Source organism: Salvia splendens, chromosome 18, assembly GCF_004379255.2.
Source record: "Salvia splendens isolate huo1 chromosome 18, SspV2, whole genome shotgun sequence".
Classification (NCBI taxonomy): domain Eukaryota; kingdom Viridiplantae; phylum Streptophyta; class Magnoliopsida; order Lamiales; family Lamiaceae; genus Salvia; species Salvia splendens.
Window position 1 is genome coordinate 8,858,070 of NC_056049.1, and position 22,562 is coordinate 8,880,631.

At 40.9% G+C, this 22,562-nt stretch overlaps 2 protein-coding genes across 3 annotated transcripts; both read right to left on the reverse strand.

The window, feature by feature from the left end:
* Window positions 1–583: 583 nt before the first annotated feature.
* Window positions 584–4,002, reverse strand: LOC121776345 (type I inositol polyphosphate 5-phosphatase 5-like). Its single transcript, XM_042173521.1, has 9 exons — window positions 3,954–4,002; window positions 3,788–3,862; window positions 2,602–2,692; window positions 2,399–2,503; window positions 1,840–2,317; window positions 1,557–1,750; window positions 1,345–1,453; window positions 974–1,122; window positions 584–845 (listed from the first exon to the last, which is right to left on the reverse strand). Exons 3-9 carry the CDS (start codon window positions 2,631–2,633, stop codon window positions 620–622), a joined length of 1,293 nt encoding a protein of 430 aa, XP_042029455.1. The 5' UTR covers window positions 2,634–2,692; window positions 3,788–3,862; window positions 3,954–4,002; the 3' UTR covers window positions 584–619.
* A 1,388-nt stretch (window positions 4,003–5,390) lies between these two features.
* LOC121775929 (2,3-bisphosphoglycerate-dependent phosphoglycerate mutase 1-like) lies at window positions 5,391–8,267 on the reverse strand. 2 transcript variants are annotated; one of them, XM_042173025.1, is made up of 8 exons: window positions 8,123–8,267; window positions 7,325–7,620; window positions 7,026–7,249; window positions 6,396–6,517; window positions 6,146–6,302; window positions 5,963–6,064; window positions 5,761–5,880; window positions 5,391–5,586 (listed from the first exon to the last, which is right to left on the reverse strand). In XM_042173025.1, the coding sequence occupies exons 2-8, from the start codon at window positions 7,599–7,601 to the stop codon at window positions 5,536–5,538; spliced, it is 1,053 nt and encodes a 350-aa protein (XP_042028959.1). In that variant the 5' UTR covers window positions 7,602–7,620; window positions 8,123–8,267; the 3' UTR covers window positions 5,391–5,535. The 2 variants fall into 2 exon arrangements, with proteins under 2 accessions (XP_042028959.1, XP_042028960.1); XM_042173026.1 differs by having other exon boundaries at window positions 7,325–7,480; window positions 8,123–8,252.
* Window positions 8,268–22,562: the final 14,295 nt, after the last annotated feature.

Consider the following 22,562-nt stretch of genomic DNA (forward strand, 5'->3'; position numbering starts at 1 on the left):
TTCCAAAATTAGAGAGTTCATACTTTCAGAGACGTAGGGAATAACTATAAAGGAATTAATGTCAATTTAGAGGCAATGTAATATCTAGGTACTTTCAACTCATGCATCCTATTGACAGCGTCACGTAGATTTTATGTAGTATTGTTTTGTGATTTACGATATGTACGAGATTGAAAGTAATACTGGTTAGTTTTAACATGTACACATACATTAGACTTTGCAGATGTATATGGAAGAAATTCCATATCCTTTTTTTGCACTTTCTTTGTTGTCACAAATTTAAAGTGAATTTGAGACTAGTGGTATCGTGACATGGTGGATTGATAAATGATTTAGTGTGCATTTTGTGTGATTTTTCATTTTACAACGAAAAGATAATAGATATAGACAATAGACAATAGATAATAGATATGGAGGAAAAAAAAAAGATAATAGATATAGACAATATATAGATAATAGATTTACTTTGATATCGTATGTCATGGTTTTGTACATCTATGATATCGAATGAGAGGATTAAAAGTAGTCTTAGAGAGAGGGTGATTTTAGGATTAAGTAGTTAATGATATGTATGAGATTTAAAAGATGAATTACATGTGTGTTTGGTTGTAGAGATTATCTATGGGTTAAACTCGCAAAAATTAGGGGTTTGAGGTAAGCATTCTTCCAATTCGAACTTGGTGGCTGCACATGAATATCCCTTTCTAAATTTGGGGTTTCTGTTGATGAGCTCCACCTCTAGGGCAAACAAGGCGAAAACCGGCCTGTGATCGGAAAATCTCGACTCTCCTCTCAAGTAGGATAGTTGGTCGATGCCATCTCCGTGCCATAATATTCTATCGCACCTACAATCAAACACATATAATCAGATATCACCGTCTGTCATTACTTATCACTAGCTAACATGGCTCGGATTTTAAGAAATGTACTAAAAAGTGAATGAAAAAAAGTTAGTTGAATGTGGGCTCCATACCATGCAGGGGTCCTTCGTTTTCTTTTCGACTTGCTAGTCTCTCCTGCATATGAATCGGAATTTTGCGAATATTTGTATGTTGGCGCAAATAAAATCTTGCCTTCATTCCATCCACCAAATACTCTTCCAGCTTCTCTTTCAGTATTCAGCTGTAGTTAATTAAGAAATATAAGAGCAGACATGATATATACTTATTTGTGACATAATTTAATTTGATAAGGCGATGAAACTTCCACGTATTATTGCCTTATCAACTAACTTACATTTGACTAAATTAGAGAATCATGTAGATTTTGAGGTGAATTAGGTGAGCTTTGACCATTTAATTTTTATAAAGATGTCAACGTAATTTAATGAGAGAGCCAACAAACCTGATCTTTTTCCAATAGTGACTCCCAATTACTATTCTCTACTAGAATTATTGCCTCCTCATAGCTTAATCCGATTCGATAATTTAGATCACCTAGCCAGATCACACGGCTGAAATTGTTTTGGTTTGCAAGGTTAGAAATTAGACATATATATATTAGTACTAATTAGAAAGAAATGAAGAATTTTGGACTATGAGTGACTATCAACTTACTCATGATCGGCAATCCTTTCGGGGATCCGACGGCTCGGATTCTTGCAAACCCTAGGAAAAGCTATTCCCTTGAGGATTTCAGCTACATCAGAGTTTCTCCGAAGCTCGTCCCCCTCTTTCTCCCCGGATGCCAAGTGGCTGCAGACGAAGCACATGCTCGTTTGGTGCACCGTCATGCTTATTGATATGCATCCCTGCGAATGAATCGGACAAGTGATCAAGTCTTACATTTTCACATTATTCAGCTAAATTTTAAGGCCCGGGATACTGATATACTACATACCTTATTACCTAGATAGCCCATGACCCCCCTTCCCAGGCAGGAAACCCTAAGGTGACCGATATTTCTAACAAGATCCCGCCTTGCCCAAATTGACAAAAATAACCCTACCATCTGCTTGCTTGCAATTAGTTGGTAACCAAGGCGCGTGGGCAACGAAATCTCAGCCGTTGAAATGCAGTCGTCTGAGCTCGAGTCACAATAGTTCAAGGGGTCGGCACAAGGGTCTCGAAGCTTAGTCCTTCCCGAATAAGATAAGCAATTGCAGGCTTTGAAGAGATCACAATCTCCTCTTAGATTCTTGTTTAGGGCTTTCAAACAATGCTTGCGAAATAAGTTGCTATTGTTTCCACACTTTGATTCCTTTTCATGGTAGGGTTTGTTAAGCGCATTGCTTATCAGGGCTAGCCATTTGGATGCTGGCTCATTGTCTTCAATCACCAGCACATTTCCAGCATTTAGTGGCACAATTTCTTGAAACCTGATCACACACAATTACACGTCATCTATGTGTAGAAAAACACCCTTTTTATATATTTTTTCTAGAGTTTCTTGAATTTACCCTAGTACATATAAGTCTGCAGATTCATCCACTTGCAAAAAATCTTCAAGATTCATGCCATGATTAGGAGTGTTTCCTCCCACATTCCATGTTCCCACAAAAGCCCTAATTTGTTTTAAATAAAAAATTTTCTCTTAAATCCTTTATATATAGACATAAACAAGAAACCTTTAAATCTAACAACCTATTACCTCAGTTCATACCTTATATTTTGCATTAAAGCATGTGGCGCCATTGATGATTGGTTGAGGCTCGGGAGGTTTAGGGTTTCGACTTCGGCCACGCTGTGCCTATCTGAGAGAGAAGATCAAGAATTACCATAACCACGTATTCTTTTGTTCTTCAACATCCCATGAAAAAAATAAATAAATAAAACGTAACGAATTTCAATTTTGATGACTACGAAAGGGTCAATTTCGACATCCTCCTAAACAAAACTACATGGGTGATTTTTGTGCTTTGTTTATCAGAATGCAATGAAAATATCTCTGCAAAAATCACACTGTATATGCAAATTAGTCTTCTGGTAGGTAAGCTACCAAAATACGTAGATTTATGATCTTTGTTTACTTCATACGTGGCGTGCAAAGATTTAGTTATGTATAGTAACAAGATTAGACTAGCTGTTGAGATACTACATCATTGGATTTCGAGGATACTCTTCAAAATTATAGGACATACGAGAATCCATTAGTATAACAAGTACATTTCGATTAACCATAAATTTTAAAAATTGTATGTGTCGGTGACTAATTACAAGTAGGGCTGACAATTTTGGTACGAATGAAATTAAGGGGTTTTGATCATAGTTTATTGGTGTCGTTATCGGGTTGACCTATTAGGAGTCCAATAATTTTAGGTTGGATTCACGTAGCCTGCCCAAAAAACAATATTAATTACTTATATATTTATTTATATTATATTTTTTTTAAAATTAAATTTTAATAGGTTCATGTAAATTGAGTTTTTATCGTGTTAATTAGATTAAGAAATCAGGTTTAATCAGGTGTGTGTCACTATTGTGTCATGTCAACATGCATTAGTATATTGTATCAGTAATAGATTCATATCAAGTGTGAGTCATATTCAGATTAGGTCTTACTGGATTGGGTCGTTATCGGGTGATAACGACCCAGCCTCGCCCAATTTGCCACCCTAACGATAAGAATAAGTGTACTAAAAGATTAATTTCATCAATTAGCCAGGGGTGCTTGCTTACGAAATTTTAAATTGGTGCCCAACAAGATTGATGTCACGGATAATGTATGATAATGCGAGGGAAATTTTAGATATTGTATTATAAAGATTTGGTATTTCTGCACATGAATCATTCGAAATATGAAACAAATGCATGAATCATTGGAGACAGAATTTTATAATGATATTTACCTGAAAAATCTCTTTGGATGAAGTTTGACTCCTCCAGAAATGCTTTCGTTCTTGACGCAACATTATAATCTGCTTCTGTCAACATAAAAAAATAAACCATCACAATTTTATAACAGAAAATCAAATTTTTAAAATTAAAGAAAGAAATCGAAATAAATAAACGCACCAATTTCATTACTATTTCCATCTGATTGAAGGCCTTCTTCTTCTTCTAAAAAATTATCTCTGCTATACGATCTCTTCGTCTTAAAAATCCTTGGAATAATGGACTATAATCCCATTCAAATATTATACATAAACATAAATTTTAATACCAAAAACAGTTAACAATTAATTTAAAAAATCACCGTTAAATAATTCGAAAAATAATTAGAAAAAAAATACCTTTAGCGATTTCTTTTCACATCTGACGGAATTCTCCGATGTGATGGTGGGGCTGGCGGAGGTGGTGGCGGCACCATCAGCGCCGCCGTGCCGGCGGTCGGAAAACTCGTTCATATAAAAAGTCTTTGAAAAATTAATAAAAGTTGAAGACTCTCAATGTTAATGAAGTACATTTTTATTGTTGGATTTCCAAAATCTAATTTTGGTGCATCAAATCAAGAAGGAAATTTAAGGATTGTGAATAAACATGGGATTCTGCGTATTGACTTTTTGATTATTTTTTTTCCTAGTTGTTACTAGATTTTCCTTTCTTGCTATTTTTCGATGTGTTTTTTTATAATTAATTTTATTTAGTGTATACTTTTGGTTTGAGATAATTTCTGTTGAATGATCAGCTTATGTCGCCTTGTCTTTCGGATTATCGTGGAGGTAAGTGGTTAATACAAAATTGTGCATTGGACTTTGGAAATCCAACAAAAAATTAATTATGTTTCCTTTTTTGAAATATTGCATTATTTAGATACCCAAAATGTTTTGATAAATAAAGAAAATATGAATTACAGAAATTCTATTTTCTCCGCACGGATTTCAGTATATTAAAAAATAGGAGAGCAGAGAACTATAAGTTGGGATATAAAAATATACTCCCCGTTTTTTAAAATTAGCAACTATTTCCATTTTAGGACATTCCTTAAAAATAAAAACTTTAGAATCTTTCTATTTTAGAACATGGACTCCACAATCCACTAACTCTATTTTCATTATTTTTTCTCTTCCTCTCTCTTACTTTACTCATTTTTCTTTTCTTCTATCTTACTTTACCAATTTTTCTCACTTACTTTACCAATTGTGCATTAAAACACATGTCGTTTCAAATGTTTCTATTTTTTTAATACGGAGGGAGGGAGTATTTTTTTTCCAAATTAAACTATGCTCAACTTAGACTATTTTTTTGGAGCACATAATTTCTCTCTCTCTTTTTCGTTTTGGGAAGAATGATGTCACCGTCCTTTTTTTCATTACTCGTCTCCTATGTCCCATTGTAGTATTTTGATTCCATGAAAGATCCTTCGTTATTTTGTTCAATGCATTTGAAAATCTTGTTTTGCATTGCTATTGATCAATGGCGCCACAGATTGAAGCAATAATACTACAAAACAGTATATTCAAATGCAATGAACAAACTATGTATATATTTACTTATTTGAGAACACATTAATTCAACCAAGAATGCCAATGAGTATCTTCCCAACTTATAAGCGGCCATGAAGTAAGCATAAACATTCATAAATTACAAGTAAATAATCTAATAAAAGTAAAAAACATTCTGTATAACATAGTATATTTAGTACAAAGATATCTCTTCATGATTCATTGGGCGTTTCGACTAAGTTTTGTCGATACACAGCCAAGTTCTGCAAGCATGAAACAAAACAATTTCATGAGATGATCTGATCACAATGCAAAACTTCAATATTGTATAAGGCTATAAGCCTTTCATTTTAATGTGATATACGATAAATAGAGAGATATTCAAAACACTGTTCACAATCGAAAAACAAACAATTACGATAATAAGGAAAGTTTACCTCTGTATAAGCATAGACTCCAGCTTCAGAAGATCCATGAGGACTTCCTCTCCTTATGAAGTGTCCCTCTTTATATATGTAGAGCATAGGCACACCGGTTGAGAGCTCTAAATTTATAACCTTTTGATAAGACTTAGTATATCAGTAAAATTGTACTAAAACTTAACATTATGTGTGTAAACAGAAAACTGTGAACCCTTACCTCTTCCGAAGTCAGCTTATCAAGATACATAATTATAGACCTCAGTGAATTTGCGTGAGCTACGACCATCACATGCCTACCCCGCAAAAGCTGAGGCTCAATCTGTAAGAATAGAATTCGTCTAAGCATATAAATCCCTCCCACAGAATGCCTAAAGATCAAAACTATACGCATATTGCTTACATGATCTTTGAAGAAGGCAACAGCTCTCCCTAAGCACATTTCTAGGCTCTCCCCGTTTGGTGGCTGAACATGATAACTTCTGCGCCAGTTGTAGACTTGCTCCTTCCCATACAATTCAGCTGTCTCCTGCTTATTGAAACCTTGTAGGTCCCCATACCTGTGAGGAAACAACGTACATTGTCAGTTAACGGCAAGAAATGTGAGAACAGTAGATAACGTGATAACGGATAAGGATTAGATACAGAGTTACATTCTCTCGTTCAGTTGCCATGCTTTGATGACGGGAATAGATTGCTTCTTAGTGTCTTCACTATAAATTTGGGTCCATGTCCTTGCTTGCTCAGTCTCGTCATGGTGCATGATTATAGGAACCTGATAAATCTGGGTAGGTCAACTTCCAAAACATGCATATCTCTTTCCATCACGGAATTTGGTTGATTAGCTTGTTTAAGCACTCCAATACATAAGGGGAATAGGCTAAATCTTGAAAATAAGTACTATCAAGGATCTACAATGACATTTTACAGTTTTACTAGTTCTTGTTTGCTTCTACTCTTGTGTTCTTTTATGGCCCATTCGGTGTGAAATATTATATCTCATGAATGAATATGTATTAAGTTTAGTTCATGAAATTGAATCTCACAACTTAATCCTAGTTGGATAATCATATGATAATGAGTCATAGCAACCGAATGGCTTCAAAGCTGACAGAAGAAATCTATATTCTTATATTACAACCAAAACCAGCGACACCAACTCAACAGACGATTCAAAGTCAATAGATCATATCTGAACTCTGAAGGTCTTTCATTAGAAGAAAACCATGCTAGCAAACATTCAAGTATGAAAGATATCTGCAAGTTTACAAAACCCAAAGTACCTTCATGCAGTGGTGCTGTGTGAGGGCAAGCATAGTTGTCATTTGAGCACGGATCAAAGCTGATGTGTAGATTATGTCCAAAGGAAAGTTGCTAATTCTCTTCCCAGCTTCAATTGCCTCTTCCACTCCTCTATTCGTCAAGGGGACATCGACACAACCCGTGAAAAGATTCTTCTCGTTCCACATCGACTCTCCATGCCGCATCAATATCAAAACAGACTCATCTGCGAAAACATTGAAGGATTGCCCAAGCATCATGCAAAAACATCAACAAACTGTTCCAATTGCAATTCACTCACTCTCTGCAGTATGAGAACTATATGAATGATTCTTGATAGAGGAAACGGAAGAAACTGGCTGCAGCCGAGTTGCCTGGCATTTTGATGATGAGCGGGAAACGTGCAATCTAGATAGTGTATAGCCATTCCTTTCTCCTACATTGCCCCGAAAACCACCTGGAGGTGATATAATGGATAATTCTTGAAATCTCTTGCAAGGATGAGAATGGGAACCATCTCTATCTATCACTTTTGAGCTGAAGGAATTATAAAGAGCAATAGTAGCCACAGCAGTCATTCTTCAAAATCTAAAGCCCCTAAACAATCCAACATAAGCAGTTTTAACTATGAAATCAAGACAAATCATAATAAAATAAATTTGAAAAATAAAAAAGGGAAAAAGGAAAACAAAACATTGAAAATTGAAATCAATGGATCACAAACAAATAGTTTGAACAAGTTCAACCCCAAATTTTCAGAAATATACCAAGCAACACGACAAACTACTGAATATCATCAATTTGAATCGAAATTACGTCTTCACGAGACATAATCAGAGCCTATTCACGCGATCTTTCAGTTCACACATAAAATGTAGCTAAAATTTGAACTACACAATGAGAGGGAAAACATGAGGTTAGTAGCATGAAATTATGATTGATTCAGCCAAAACTACTTAAATTTCAGATTGAATACTACGAGTTCCATTCCATCAACCAAATTTGACGAAATTTTATTAAGAATCTGCGTATGAAGATAGAGAAGATCGGATGGAAAAGCAAGAAATGTTAGCTAAGAAACGGGCGAAAGAGGCTTTACCAAGTTGAAATGAAAATCGTCGGAGCTTCGGCGGCAGCGACGGCGGCCGGTGGTAGTTGGGAGTCGTCGTCTAATTTAAGTTTAGGTGGGTTGAAATGGGCTTCGTTTGTTTAATGAAAGGTAACCCACTTACGAAGCCCAGTTGCTCAAGTTCAATTTTTACTCTTAAATCGTGGCCTCTAGGAAGGAAGGTATTTCAAGCCAGCTTATCGAATTTCAAGTCAATTAGAGCATTCATAATAAGAGTCTATCTTCGGAGCCCATTGAAAGAGCAGGTTTGCGTAGGTGTCGTTCAAGCAAAGGGTGTATCCTACTGATCGGGATGAAACAATCCCCTGTTAAGCCTAAAACCTGGTACCAATAATTCCTCAACCCTCTTCTACTGGGTAGTATAGTGAAGGTAGGGGTCGAATCCCACAGAGATGGTGACGGTTGGAGTGATTGTGGTGATATTCTGGAAAGGTTTTGGTTAGCTACCACGCTTGGGTTGAGTCTCTACCTAGGCAAGAATTTGAAGGTGGTATCCTACTGACTAGGAGGTGTGAGAGGATTCTGATATGCAGCTGTGTACGTGGACATGGTGAAACAGAAAATATTCGAAGAGTACTAGGTTTCTATTTTGGGCTAAACAGAATATCAAAAGGTAGTGGTAGTTAGGTGACTGGGCCTGCAGATCTGAAAAGTAGCAGCTGAAAGGTAAGGACAAAAGTAAAAAGTTGTCAAAAAGCAAAAGTGGTCCCAAACTTGGATGGAGATGTTGTCTTCTTCAACGTGAATCGAATCAGACCAGCAAAACCAGATTCATCACCATAAAAACACAGATTAACAGCTTCAAGAACACAGATCTACAATTAAAACTTCAAATCAACAGATCGAACACTAGAACTGCAATTATGCTTACTGGTCAACATGCAGGGTGGCAGAAATCACGTAAACTGGAATTTCACACTAAGACACTTCTAGAAAATAAAGCTAAACAGCCACTGAACTAACAAATCACAGATCGAACTACTCCAAATGAAATCATGCTTCCAACACTTAGAAATTACTGCAACAACTAGATCTAAGCTACCTAGGCAGAATGAAACAGATTTGAAAAGAAAGAGATGCATAAAAACAACTTCATTGCATAAAACGTTTGGATCTCAACAAAACACTTCAAAAGATGATAAGTACTGAAAATGCAGCAGATCCAATGAAAGAAAACGAGTAAAGGTTAATGTCACGACCGCCCTCACTAAGGATAGTAAAGACGGGGAAATCGTGACTAGGGAAGGGACGAAGGAGCAGGGAAGAAAAAGGGGAAAGCAATGAAAGACAACATCTTAAACAAAGCTTCAAAATGAGAGTTTTAATCGATTAAACAATTAAGGAGCGGGTTAATATCTCAAGGTAAATAATGTTAAAAAGTAGTGTGGGGCAAAACGAAAGACTTTAACAAGAACGATTCGAAACACGGCAGCGGAAAAAACAAGTATCAGAGGAGAGTCATAGGATGACGCCCATGTTTGAAGACAGGACGCATCCGGGAATTCCTAAAGCTTACTCAACATCCGCCGCAACATCACCCCTCAACCTGCACATAAAGAAAAAGGATATGCAGGGCTGAGTACTTGTTGTACTCAATGGGCTCATGCCGAAAATATTTTATAACAGTTATGTCATCCATACCAGTGAACTCAAGTTTTTACGTTTATTTAAGAAATATCACGAGTATCACAAAACACTTTTCACAGACCGGCCGGTCAAAACAATCTCCCCACTTTCTCATCAATCAATCAATCACATCCTCTTACCATAGTGCGACGAAAGTGTGGCCACACTATTCGCCCACGAGATCGGCCGACTAGCAAGGACGGCTCACGATCCCCTCTGTGTACACAGCCTGATAGGGTTTGCGGCCCTACTCAGACCGAATTCGTTTATCATAGCCCTATAGCCTAATGGAGTGAACTCACAAACTAGGTATCAAGCACAATCTCAACATAGCCCTATAGCCTAACGGAGCAAGCTCAAACTAACTAGGCATCAGGCAAAAATCTCAACATCAAAACAATCACGGCATGACATAACACTTTAAACCACCCTTATAACACCACATCATATTTTCGGAAAAATAAAGAGGTTTGAAAAGAAAGCCCTCCTCGTTCGCTTAACAATTTACAATCCAACTTATGGCAACTCTCGTTCCTCGAGTTCACGAATACAATCACCCTTGTCAACGACAACACAAGTCAGCCTTCCACAGAATCATATTACCATGCATGTCCTATCGTTTCTCTCTCATCGTTTTTCTCAATTTACCCAACCCAATGTTCGTCACAAAGATGGAAAAACACACCATAATATATTTCAACGTATCTCACGTGATCACATCATTAAACACGTTCCTTGGACATACATGCATCATATAATACTTTTAAACTTGAAAATAAGTGTCATTTTATCAAGGCATAAAACTGGCAGAACTGCGCGACCGTGTTGTAAAAATCACTAAAAATTCACCCGACCTCATATGAAGCTAAATTTCGGTCACAACACAGAAGAAACATTCAGGTTCATCCAGACAAATATTCACACTGAAATAACGTCTTTTAGTCAGTCAAAACAATAATTAAACTCTCTGGTCGGAACATAAAATTTCTGGCAGCACTGCGCAGTTCATTTGAAAAATTCACCAAATATTCATCCGATGCTCAATAAGGCTGAAAATTTTACACGACTCAGAAGACACTTCAAATTTTCATCTAGTTCAAGAATAACATATAATGGAGGTCATTTGGTCGGTCAAACAGAGTACGAAACTTTCTTGGCGAGAACACAAGTTTCTGGCAGATTTGCGCAGTCAACTTCAAAAATTTATTAAAAATTCAATTTTCGATAAAAAAGGGCTGAAATTCACACGAGACACGGAAAACACCTTGAAGTTTACTCAGTAAAAATTTCATATCAAAATTCGTTCGTTTGATGAGTCAATTACAGATCAGAAGCTACTGGTCGTGCACCACAGATTTCAGGTTCATAGTTTCGAAAATAGGGTTTCATCTTCCATCAAACAAACACCAACTTTTCATGCTGGAAAACACATAGTCATGCTTAAAAGGTTCTCATAATCATGTTTGCCCATAAACTCACATCATTCACCAAAGATTCAAATTAAACTTCACAAAATTGCATTCAAAACGCATACATAAATGCAAACACAAATTCCCCACCGATTAAATCATTAGATTTGAAATCCCTACACTCACTAGATGCATGAGGGAGTCGAAAGAATGTTTGGATGGAGAGGAATGAAGAATAGAGGTTTGATTGTACCTTTCTTGAACGAAACAATCGGTAGAAACGAATATAACTCTTGATTCTTCAACAAACTCTTGGCGAATCGAAAGGATCTTGAGTAGAGTAGAAAAACAAGTGTGGGAGAAGATGGAGCAAGGGGAGGGGCGTGTGATTTGAGAGGGAGGCGTGTGAGATGGGTTTAGGGTTAGGTTTTTGGTTTTATTTATAGAGTTAGGAAATAATATATCCCACAATTAATTGAAGATTTGGGAGAATAAATCAAATAAAGATTTGAGAGATTTGGGGGGGGGGAGGGAGGCGTGAATTATGGGGAGAAATAAGGGGAGGATTTTTGAAAATCATAGCTATTTAATTAGCTTATGATTTAATTTGGTATTTCACGGAGTAGAATAAATAATACGGAGTAGAGAAATTTGTAAAATCCTCCAAAAATAATGAGAAGTAGGCGTGTGGTTTAAGGTTCCTCCCACCAGAAAAATTTCCAAATCTTTAATAAAATAAAGTAAGGCAAGATTGGCTAGAATATTCCAATTCATTCATGGAAAGAAATAAGTAAGAAATCAATTATAGAATACTTAATTTCTCCTCTCCCAAAAATAGGAGATTTCGAAAATCATGGAAAAATAAATATGAATATTTTGGTTTTGGATTTAATTTGGATAAATATCCCAAAATAATTTAATAAATCCAAGAAAGAAGATATTACTTCCAAAAAATAGAAATGCCGAAAAGAATTTGAATAAGGTAACTGGCACAAATATGCATGATCCTATTTAATTAAATCCTGCCCATTGGAAAATATATCATATTATTCCACATAACTCTCAACCATTAATTTCACATCGTTAACACAACCTCATAGAAATCAATTTCCAAAAATGCATTTCCAAATCAACATCCACATTAATAAAACGAAAATAAGCCATCAAATAAAAAAAATCAAAAATTTTCCGGGGTGCTACAGTTAACTAAGAAAGCGAATAAAGATTGTTTTTCCACTCCGGGCGATGGAACTGCTAACTACGATCGTGCTGACTGGAACGAGAGGATGGAACTCCGGTGAACTGATGATCTTCAAGTGACCATGGCTATGGCGAGGAACGAGACTCTGCACTGGGCTGAAGGACTGAACTACCGAGAGAATTCTACCTAAGAGTGATGATGATGAATATTGAGTTCTTTCTTTCTCTCCCCATGTGGCTTCCTTTTATAGGGAGGCTTACCCTTGATTTTAGGGTAAAACCTTGTGGTGAAATGGCTTCTTTGCCCTTAATTGTGGTTGATCAGTCCCAGCTATCCTTCTTCTCCATCTCGAGCCATTTTTGCATGTATACTGGTCAGTACGTAATCGTCCTGACGCCCTTTTCACCTGAAGTATTTGAAGCTTTGCCTACTGGCTAGAACTCTGAACCTGCACACTTTGAGCAATTGTTTTGCAGATATAATCAATTACGCACATCATACTGACCAGTAACCAAGGCCTAGAATACGACTTATCACCCATCTCAGAGTCTATCTCTATTTTTTCCTGCCACGTCAGTAGGATCTCTTCCATTACTGACGCTAACCGTGTCATTTCTGATCTCATCTGTCTGTTTTCCTCCGCTATCTCGTCCACAGCCTTCTCTAGCCTTTCCTGTCTCTGCTCCTGATCTTGTGTTCCCGGATGTGCTGCAGATCTCCCAGTCGGTATAGCTTCTTCTCCCATTGCGTAGAAATGTGGTACGCCCTGCCTCATGTAAACGGTGTTCGTTCGGACGAACAAAGGTGTATCAAAAAGACCAGGCGAATCCACCATGATCTGGTCAGATAAGTCTTCGGCCTTCGTGATGATGATGTTATTTCTGACGAACACTCTCAAGATATGGCAGAGAGTGAGGTTCCTCGCTGGGTGGGTGGCAGTTAGATGGCATTGGTAGGCGGTCCAAAAACCCAGATGTAACTTCCTTCCATGCTTGGCGCACCAGAGAAGATATAACTCCGTCATCGATGTCCTAACAGCGGAGTTCGACTGCCCCAACAAATCGAAATCTAGGTAAAGCTGTACAAGACGCAGAATCGGGTTGTTGAAATGAACGGAGCGGGAAATAGTGGACTGGAATTACCCTGCGGTGAGTAAGTTCCTCCCAGGCTTCCTGGGGCTCAAATTCCACATGTCTGCGGGGAATTCCCCGTTCCCTACTTCTCCACTCAGGCCCTATGGCGTCCTCCAAACTGCACATTCCCAGACGCACGGTCCACTCAATCAAGCTCATCCGTATCTCTCCGCCAAACAGCCTAAAACTGATACATTCCTCATCTAGATCAGTGGTGACCTTAAACCTAAAGGTCGTGAAAAACTCCTTCGCTAACCTAACCGGGACACTCGGATCCCCATTCTCCAACAACCACTCAAAACCTAACGCGTGCAAATAAGAGAGAAACTGCCCGCAGGCACCCAACTCATCTAAAGAAGGAATATGAAGTACCTTCCCGTTCTTCACCTGCTTACTCCCTTCATCCTTGCTATCGAAAACTTTCTGTAGCTCCTTCGAGTCGAAAAGCTTCATCTCCTCCATCAGATCGTCTGTGAGCTCCACCGACCAACGCTTATATCGGAGTCTCTCTGCAGGTGGATGTAATAACTCCCTATGATCGTTTGGAAGTTGTTGCTCCTTGTACTCCTCATCCTCCATGGACGTATCGCCATCCGATTCAGATTCCTCACTGATCCCATACTCACTATCACTCTGCTCTCGCCGGCTTGATGGGGTCCTCTGAGCAGCCTCAGTGATCACTATGCCAGTGTTCACGATACACGGTTTCTTGGCACTAGGCTTTTTCTTCATAACGGCTTTTCCTTTCCGTTTCCTCTCTACTTGGTATCTGGTTTCCTCTTCGTCATCCTTGTCTTTCTCTTCTTCGGGTTCCTTCTCAGCTTGTATTCGAAAGTGGATCCTGGGTAGTAGGACTGGTCTCCTTGTGGCCTACTGACCTGGATGCGAGGTCCAGACCCTCAGCCATCCCGTCAGCCTCTTCACCTTGGCCACTCAGTGTTGGAGAGACCGCTTCGGTTTCCATTGCAATATCCTCTAGGTCAGTAACAGGTAAAGACTCCTCCCCAGGTTTTGTGGGAGTGGTCCTCTCTTCTTCACTCAAGATCTCCACGGGATCTGCCTCTGTGTTCGGCTTCGCCTTACTAGCTGCCCACTTCCCTAAGCATCGTTGAGATACCCTTTGCGGCTTTGGCTGTCTAGCCTTAGGTTAACCCTTCAACACCAACTTTCTCTTGATGGCCTTCGGTTTTGTCACCGGAGGTGCCACTGGGTTGGGTACTTCTAGTCTTGCTTCTGTTTCTTTTGCTTTCGTTTCCTGTGCTTCAATAGATGTATCACCCCTCTCTGCTTCTGGCTGGGGTGATTCCGGCATAATCTCTTCTTCCCTAGCTTGGTTTTCCGAGCGGTTTCCTTCTTCGGCTTCTTCACTCTCTCCTACTGCTCGTGATGCGAGGTGTAGCCCCTCAGCCACCACGGCAGTGTCATCTCCCATCCGATTGACATCATCTAAAATAGCCTGAAATTCCTCATCGGTCATTAGGCCTTGCTTCTTGGCTGATTCGTTCAGATCTATCTCCTCCCTCGCCACTTTTCTGGGAACGACTTCCGCCGTCAGCATTTTCTCCGATCCGACTTCCCCCTGTAGGTTCCTCTGTTCCCGACCTTTCCTCGCTTCACGTTCTTCTGAGTCGGAATCGTAATGAGCGGAAATGGGGTCAATCTCCATTGAATCACTGTGTTGTGGAGTTTCTGAGGGTTCCGAGGACTCAGGTGGTGCGGTAGTCGATGGAGCTTCTCTTTCTGGTGGAATTTCGGAGGAAGTCGCAATGGAGGTGGGGAGTGTTGCTGAAGTGGGTTTGATTTTTGTTGCCAGTGCTTTCTTTCCCATGTCTTAGATCTGTGAGATTCCGGGTATAACGTGGGGGTTGGTGTTTGTGGAGTTTTGGAGTTTAATTTCTGGGCGAGATGGAAGAAAATTTTTTTTTAAAATGAAAATGAAAATGAGGGTTTGTGAAGGAGAAAGGTGAAGACGGTGTGGTTAAATGAGGGAGGGAGAGGGAAGTTGTGGGTAGTTGTAACCGGCTATGGGAGGTATCCGGTCGCGTCGTTTCAAAGGAGAGACGGTTGAGAATACCGGCTCCTGATTGGCTGGCGTGTCTCCTCTCTCTGCTCACGCGCCTCTTCCAGCCGCTGCCACCCTGCAAAAGCTGCACAAACCTTAATTCAAATTTTCGTCATCTCCATAATTCCCCCTATACTTGCCTAATAAGGAAAATAATTCAAATGGACACTTAAATAAAAATTGAAATATCACCAAATAAGCAATCTCGTGGTCAATGCATACTTCAAAATAATAATTAAGGCCCGAAAATATTTTTGGGTTTTCTAAACATTAACATGCAAAGGTTTAAATCAATTAGCTACCACATATTCACAATATTTACATCTTTTTCTAGGCAATTTAGAATTCTACTTGGCCAGTAAGTGTAGACTTTCAAAAGAATTGACCCAGTGGAATTCTAAATTCCTATCCTACTGGTCAGTATGTGGCCAAGGTACGTGGTTGTAGTGGAATTTCATCCACTACAGCCACATCACTTTTGTCTCTAAATACCTTGAGCTTATGCCCATTCACAATAAAAGGTTCAGAGTTAGGAAGACTCCCTGAAATTTCTACTGCTCCATTGGAACGGAGTGAGTTGATGACATAAGGTCCTGTCCATTTCGATTTGAGTTTCCCAGGCATGAGCTTCAACCTTGACTGGAAGAGTAGTACTTTCTGGCCTACATGGAGCTCATTGCTTCTCAGATTTCTATCATGCCACAATTTAGTTCGCTCCTTGTACCACATGGCGGAATCGAACGACTCCAATCTAAGTTCCTCAAGCTCCTGAAGCTGCAGCTTCCTTTCCTCTTCACAGGCTGTAGCATCCATATTCACTTTCTGTACTGCCCAGTATGCCCGGTGTTCAATTCCAACCGGTAAATGGCACATCTTCCCAAAAACGATCCGATACGGGGACATCCCTATGGGGGTCTTGTAGGCTGTTCGGTATACCCAGAGAGCATCTTCTAACCTCACACTCCAATCCTTCCTAGAAGGATTTACAGTTTTCTCCAGAATCTTCTTGATCTCGCGGTTAGAAATCTCCGCCTGACCGTTAGCTTGTGGATGGTAGGGACTCGAAAGTCTGTGGTGCACACCGTATTTTTTCATTAAGGGCTCAATTGTGCGATTACAGAAGTGTGTACCTTGATCAGATTTGATCGCCCTCGGAACTCCGAACCGGATGAAGATATGACTCTTTAAGAACTTGGCCACCTCCTTTGCTTCACAAGTGCTCGTGGCCTTGGCTTTTATCCATTTGGAGACGTAAACCACCGCGACTAAGATATACAAATTGCCATAGGATGAAGGAAACAGACCCATGAAGTCCATTCCCCAAATGTCGAACAATTCACATACAATTATCGGAACCTGGGGCATCTCGTCTTTTGCAGATATCCCACCGGTCAGTTGACAGCGCTCACAACTTCTGCAGAACTCGTACGCATCTTTGTTGAGGGTTGACCAATAGAAGCCGCTATCCAAAATCTTCCTTTCCATCTTCCTGGATCCGAAATGTCCTCCACATGCTAACGAGTGGCAATGGATCAGAACGTCTCTTTGCTCCCAGTCAGGAACGCACCTCCTTATCACTTCATCGGATCCCACTCTCCACAGATAGGGGTCATCCCAAAAGTAGTATTTTGCCTCACTCTTGATCTTCATTCTTTGGGCCTTAGTAATACTCGGCATTTCTGGAAGTTCTCCAGTCACCAGGTAGTTGGCTAAGTCTGCATACCATGGTTCTTGCCCTACCTTCTCATTTCCTTTTCCTGTATCATACTGGCCAGTAAGCTTCATCACTCCTTCCCAGTCAATCTTCCTGACTTCAAAAATTACCTCGCATAAATGCTCCTCTGGAAACTTGTCGTGCACCTCTTCGTTGTTTCCATCTTGCACTATTCTACTCAAATTGTCCGCCACCTTGTTCTCGACTCCTCTCTTATCTTCCACCGCCCAATCAAATTCTTGTAACAAGAGGACCCATCGGATCAAACGGGGTTTGGATTCCTTCTTGGCAATCAGATACTTAATCGCTGCTTGGTCAGTATAAACGATGACCTTGGATCCCAACAAATATGGCCGGAACTTCTCGAAAGAATACACCACTGCCAGCATCTCTTTTTCAGTGGTATCGTAATTCCGATGGGCTTGATTCAGAGTCTTAGAGTCATAAAAAATTACGTACCTCTTCCCATCGATCTTTTGACCCAGTACGGCTCCCACTGCATAATCGCTGGCATCGCACATTACTTCGAAATGGTAGTCCCAGTCAGGAGCCCGTATGATAGGTGCGGATATCAGCTTTTCCTTGAGAAGGTTGAAAGCGGCCTTGCATTGCTCATCAAAAACGAACTCCACTTCATTATGAAGAAGTCGGGTAAGGGGTTGGGCGATCTTGGAGAAATCCTTGATAAATCTTTGATAAAATCCGGCGTGCCCTAGAAAACCCCTTATCCCCTTCTGATCAGTAGGGAATGGTAATTTGGATATAACATCCACCTTGGCTCGATCCACCTGGATACCTCTTTCTGAGACCACGTGTCCTAAAACTATCCCTTCGGTGACCATAAAATGGCACTTCTCAAAATTCAAAACCAGACTTTTTGCTTGACACCTTTCTAGAACTACGTCCAAATGATGTCGAAAGGGTCTCCGTAGACCGTGAAGTCATCCATGAATATCTCTATACAGTCCTCAATAAGATCGGAGAATATGCTCATCATACATCGTTGAAACGTACCTAGAGCGTTACATAAGCCGAAAGGCATGCGCCTGTATGCATAGGTTCCGAATGGGCAAGTGAAGGTGGTCTTATCCTAGTCTTCAGGATCTACGTAAATTTGGAAGTATCCGCTGTACCCATCTAGAAAACAGAAATACTTTTTCCCACCTAATCTCTCCAACATTTGGTCGATGAAAGGCAAGGGAAAATGGTCCTTCCTGGTCGCATTATTCAGCTTATGGTAATCGATGCACATTCGCCAACCCGTGACCAGCCTCGTTGGGATCAGCTCATTCCTCTCATTTTGAACGACTTGGATTCCCGACTTCTTTGGGACCATGTGGATTGGGCTGACCCACTCACTATCTGGCACTGAATAGATAATCCCTAGCGACAACAATTTCAAGATTTCCTTCAATATATCTTCTCGCATGTTGGGGTTTACCTTTCTTTGGGCATCTCGATGTGCCTTTGTTCCCTCTTCCAGCCTGATGTGGTGCATGCATACATCGGGACTTATCCCCACTAAATCTGTAAGGCTCTATCCAATTGCTTTCTTGTTCTTACTCAACACAGTCAGTAGCCTTGCCTCATGTTCCTTTGTAAGGCTGCTGCTGATGATCACCGGATATGAGTTCTCCTCTCCGAGGAAGGCATACTTCAAATTCGATGGCAATTTCTTCAGCTCAACCAGGGGTGGAAGCGTGTCTTCGGGTAGAGGGTTTTTCTCAGCCTCTCATTCTTTCTCTATTTCTCCCTCTGAAGATTCCTCTATACTGACTGGTAGCTTGGCCCCTGTGGCTCCAATAAATTCTGATTTCTGGCAGAAGTCCTTAACTGCTCCATCTATCTCTTCATCAGTCAACCCTTGGCTACTGATCAGATCACACCATGCAGCAGCTTCTATGTCCGCCTGCTCATAAACATCTAAAGCTTGGAGCTTCTCCTGCAATAGTTCGGTCTCAAGAAAATCTTGGACTAGGGGGTCAATCACATCAACATAGCACAAGTTTTCAGAATCAATAGGTTTCTTCATGGCCTCATTGATATCAAAAGTAAATTTCTCTCCATGGAAATCAATGCAAATTGTCCCCTCGGCCATGTCTACTATTGTCTTGGCCGTTCTCAAAAATGGCCTTCCTAACAATATGCCACTAGATTCCCTAGCTTCGGACTCACTCATTTTGATCACATAGAAGTCAGCAGGGTAGGTAAAATCATGCACTCTAACCAACACATTTTCTAGAACTCCCTCAGGACTTATGCATGACCTATCAGCCAGTTGAATCAACACTCTAGTGCTCGACAATCTAACTCCCTTCAATCGGTTATAGATTGACAAAGGCATGACATTAATAGAAGCTCCAAGATCACACATTGCATGCTCGACTTTCACATCTCCTATAGTTATGGGTAGAGTGAACATACCTGGACCGACCCTCTTGGGCGGTACCTTCTCCTGCACAATTGCAGACGCGATCCCTTCTACCATGATCTTCCCATCCTCTTGGGCTTTCCCGGCTATGAATTCCTTAATGAACTTCCCAAGTGGGGGTAGCTTCACGGCTTGGAGGAATGGTATGGTGACATCCAATTTCCCAAAAATCGACAAGTAGTCCACCGGGTTCTCCTTCTTTCTTTTTGTAACAAAGCGGAAAAGGAATGGTCTCTCCCCCTTTTTCTCCTGTACCGGTCCCTCAGCACCCTTCTTGGAATCTTCCTTGGGCAAACTCTAGGTCTGAGCCCCCGTTCTGGATTCTACCTCTTGATTGGGTTCCTTCCTGACCAGTACGCTCTCGGGTTCACCTCTTCCACATGGTGTCTCCCCCAAGAGAAATGGGTCCTACTTCCGCGGCATAGATCTCTTAAGCTCTTCCACTGAGATGGTGTCACCCCCTATCTTCGTTCCACTCGGCTCTCCACTTGGTTGTTTCGGTCGAGGTCCATCATAAGTAGTCCCTGACCTCAATGTAACCTTACTCACATTCGCCTTTTCGGGTATTTGGACTGTAGACGGGAGTTTCCCTGCATTTCCTCTTATTTCACCCATAGAATTGGCCAGTTGGGCCAACTGCTTATTCATCATATCCATGTTCGCTTTATGTTCCTTCTGGGCATTTTGCATCCCCTGCACTACTTCGTTGTGGGATTGCAACTCGCCCTTGATACCTTGCTGCGACGCGAGCAGTTCTCCCATCATGTCTTCCATGGATCTCCTTGACCTGTTAGGGTATTGTGACTGATTTGGGCCTTGGTGCTGGTTGTACTAGGAACTTTGGTTGGGCTGGGAATTTTGGAAGTTTTGCTGGTTCTGGTTAGGTGGGTACTGGTTATACTGGCCAGGAGGGTTGTACTGGTCCTGGTGATATTGGTTCTGATTTTGGTTTTGGAACTGATTTTGGTTCTGATGGTGCTGGGGTGCTTGATTCGGTTGATTTTGATAATTTTGGAAGTTTCTCTGGTGGGGTGACACATAAACAGGATTTTGGTTTTGGGATTGTTGGTTCCTTCCTGACCAGTTGAACTGGTGGTCCGGGTTTGCTGGTCCACGGTTGGGGTTTTGGTTTTGGTGGGGGTTATATTGGTTCTGGCCTTGACCTTGGTTTTGATTTTGGTTCCCATCTCCCCATCGAAAGTTTGGGTGATCCCTCCATGGTGCGTCCCGTTGTCTCCCCTGGATCCAATTCCCATTTGAGTTAAAATACCCGGCAGCATTAGCCTGTTCCATGCTGACCGAGTCGTTTGGCTGATCATATCTCTGTCCTTGGTTTCCCTATTCTACACCCTTGTAGTTCCCAACTGGGGAAACTGGCGGTGTATTCTTCTCGATTGCGCTCAGGAGTGACTTCTTCAGCTCATCCATCTTCAAGTCCATCTTCTGTTCAAGCTTCTGCTCCTGGTCAGTAGACGAGGCACTTGCAACCCTTTCTCGGTTGTATCCATCCCTTGAATGGTCATACTCCTTCTTCGCACTCAGTATCTTCCTTAGGACCCTCTTTGCTTCGCTGACCCGTAGCTGTGTGAAGCTTCCTCCCGACGACGAATTGGCCAGGTCCTTGGTTGTTATGTTCATCCCCTCATAGAAAGTATGATGTATCTCAATGTCCGCCATGCGATGATTGGGACATGCATCTAAAAGGCTCATATACCTCGCCCAATAATCGCTCAAGGGTTCATCGTACCCTTGCTTCACACTAGTTATTTCCCTCTTTAGCGCGCTCGTCTTGGATGACGGGAAAAACTCGCCTAGGAATACTGACTTGAAATCGGCCCAACTCTCAAAGGAGTCGGGGGGCAGGCGCATGAACCAGGTGTTTGCCTCTCCTTTCAAAACGAACGGCAAAGCCTTCAATCTGTAATCATCCTCGGTCGCCCCAGCTGGCCTCCTCTGCGCCCTACAAATCTTACAAAACTCATGAAGGAACTCGTAAGGCCCTTCGTAACTCTTTCCGCAGTATGTAGGCAGAATTGTGATCACATGAGGCTTCACATCACAGGCAGTTTGTCCTGGGGTCACAACTATGGCTTGAGGTGGTTCTCCCTCGGTATGTGCGTTCAGCGTCTCGATCTCAGAATCTTCTTCTCCTTGAGCGGCCATCCTTCTCGGGTTTCCCTCTATCCTTGGTATCTCTTCCGGTATTGGTCCTTCTATGGTTTATTGCTCCTCGTCACTACTCGAACCTAAGTCAGACAAAGCCGTCGACAAGCTGGATCGAGTGGTTACGAGTATAGATCCTCGCTGAAGTATCTTCGGCCTCCACTAGTCAGGAGCCGAACTGCTGCTCATAAACTGAAACGAAAAGAAAAGAGAAAAATTATGAACAGTATATACGCCAAAATATCACTCTCAATAATAGCTAATAACGCCATCCATCCCCGGCAACGACGCCATTTGAAAGAGCAGGTTTGCGTAGGTGTCGTTCAAGCAAAGGGTGTATCCTACTGATCGGGATGAAACAATCCCCTGCTAAGCCTAAAACATGGTACCAATAATTCCTCAACCCTCTTCTACTGGGTAGTATAGTGAAGGTAGGGGTCGAATCCCACAGAGATGGTGACGGTTGGAGTGATTGTGGTGATATTCTGGAAAGGTTTTGGTTAGCTACCACGCTTGGGTTGAGTCTCTACCTAGGAAAGAATTTGAAGGTGGTATCCTACTGACTAGGAGGTGTGAGAGGATTCTGATATGCAGCTGTGTACGTGGACATGGTGAAACAGAAAATATTCGAAGAGTACGAGGTTTCTATTTTGGGCTAAACAGAATATCAG

Coding starts and splice junctions, on each gene's coding strand:
- LOC121775929 (XM_042173025.1), bottom strand. CDS start 7,601: ATGACTGCTGTGGCTACTATTGCTCTTTATAATTCCTTCAGCTCAAAA. Junction 6,303..6,395: donor TGGCAACTGAACGAGAGAAT/GTAACTCTGTAT, acceptor GTTTCCTCACAG/GTATGGGGACCTACAAGGTT. Junction 5,587..5,760: donor GAGTCTATGCTTATACAGAG/GTAAACTTTCCT, acceptor TCATGCTTGCAG/AACTTGGCTGTGTATCGACA.
- LOC121776345 (XM_042173521.1), bottom strand. CDS start 2,633: ATGGCGCCACATGCTTTAATGCAAAATATAAG. Junction 1,454..1,556: donor GAAAGGATTGCCGATCATGA/GTAAGTTGATAG, acceptor AAACAATTTCAG/CCGTGTGATCTGGCTAGGTG. Junction 1,123..1,344: donor CACTATTGGAAAAAGATCAG/GTTTGTTGGCTC, acceptor AATTAACTACAG/CTGAATACTGAAAGAGAAGC.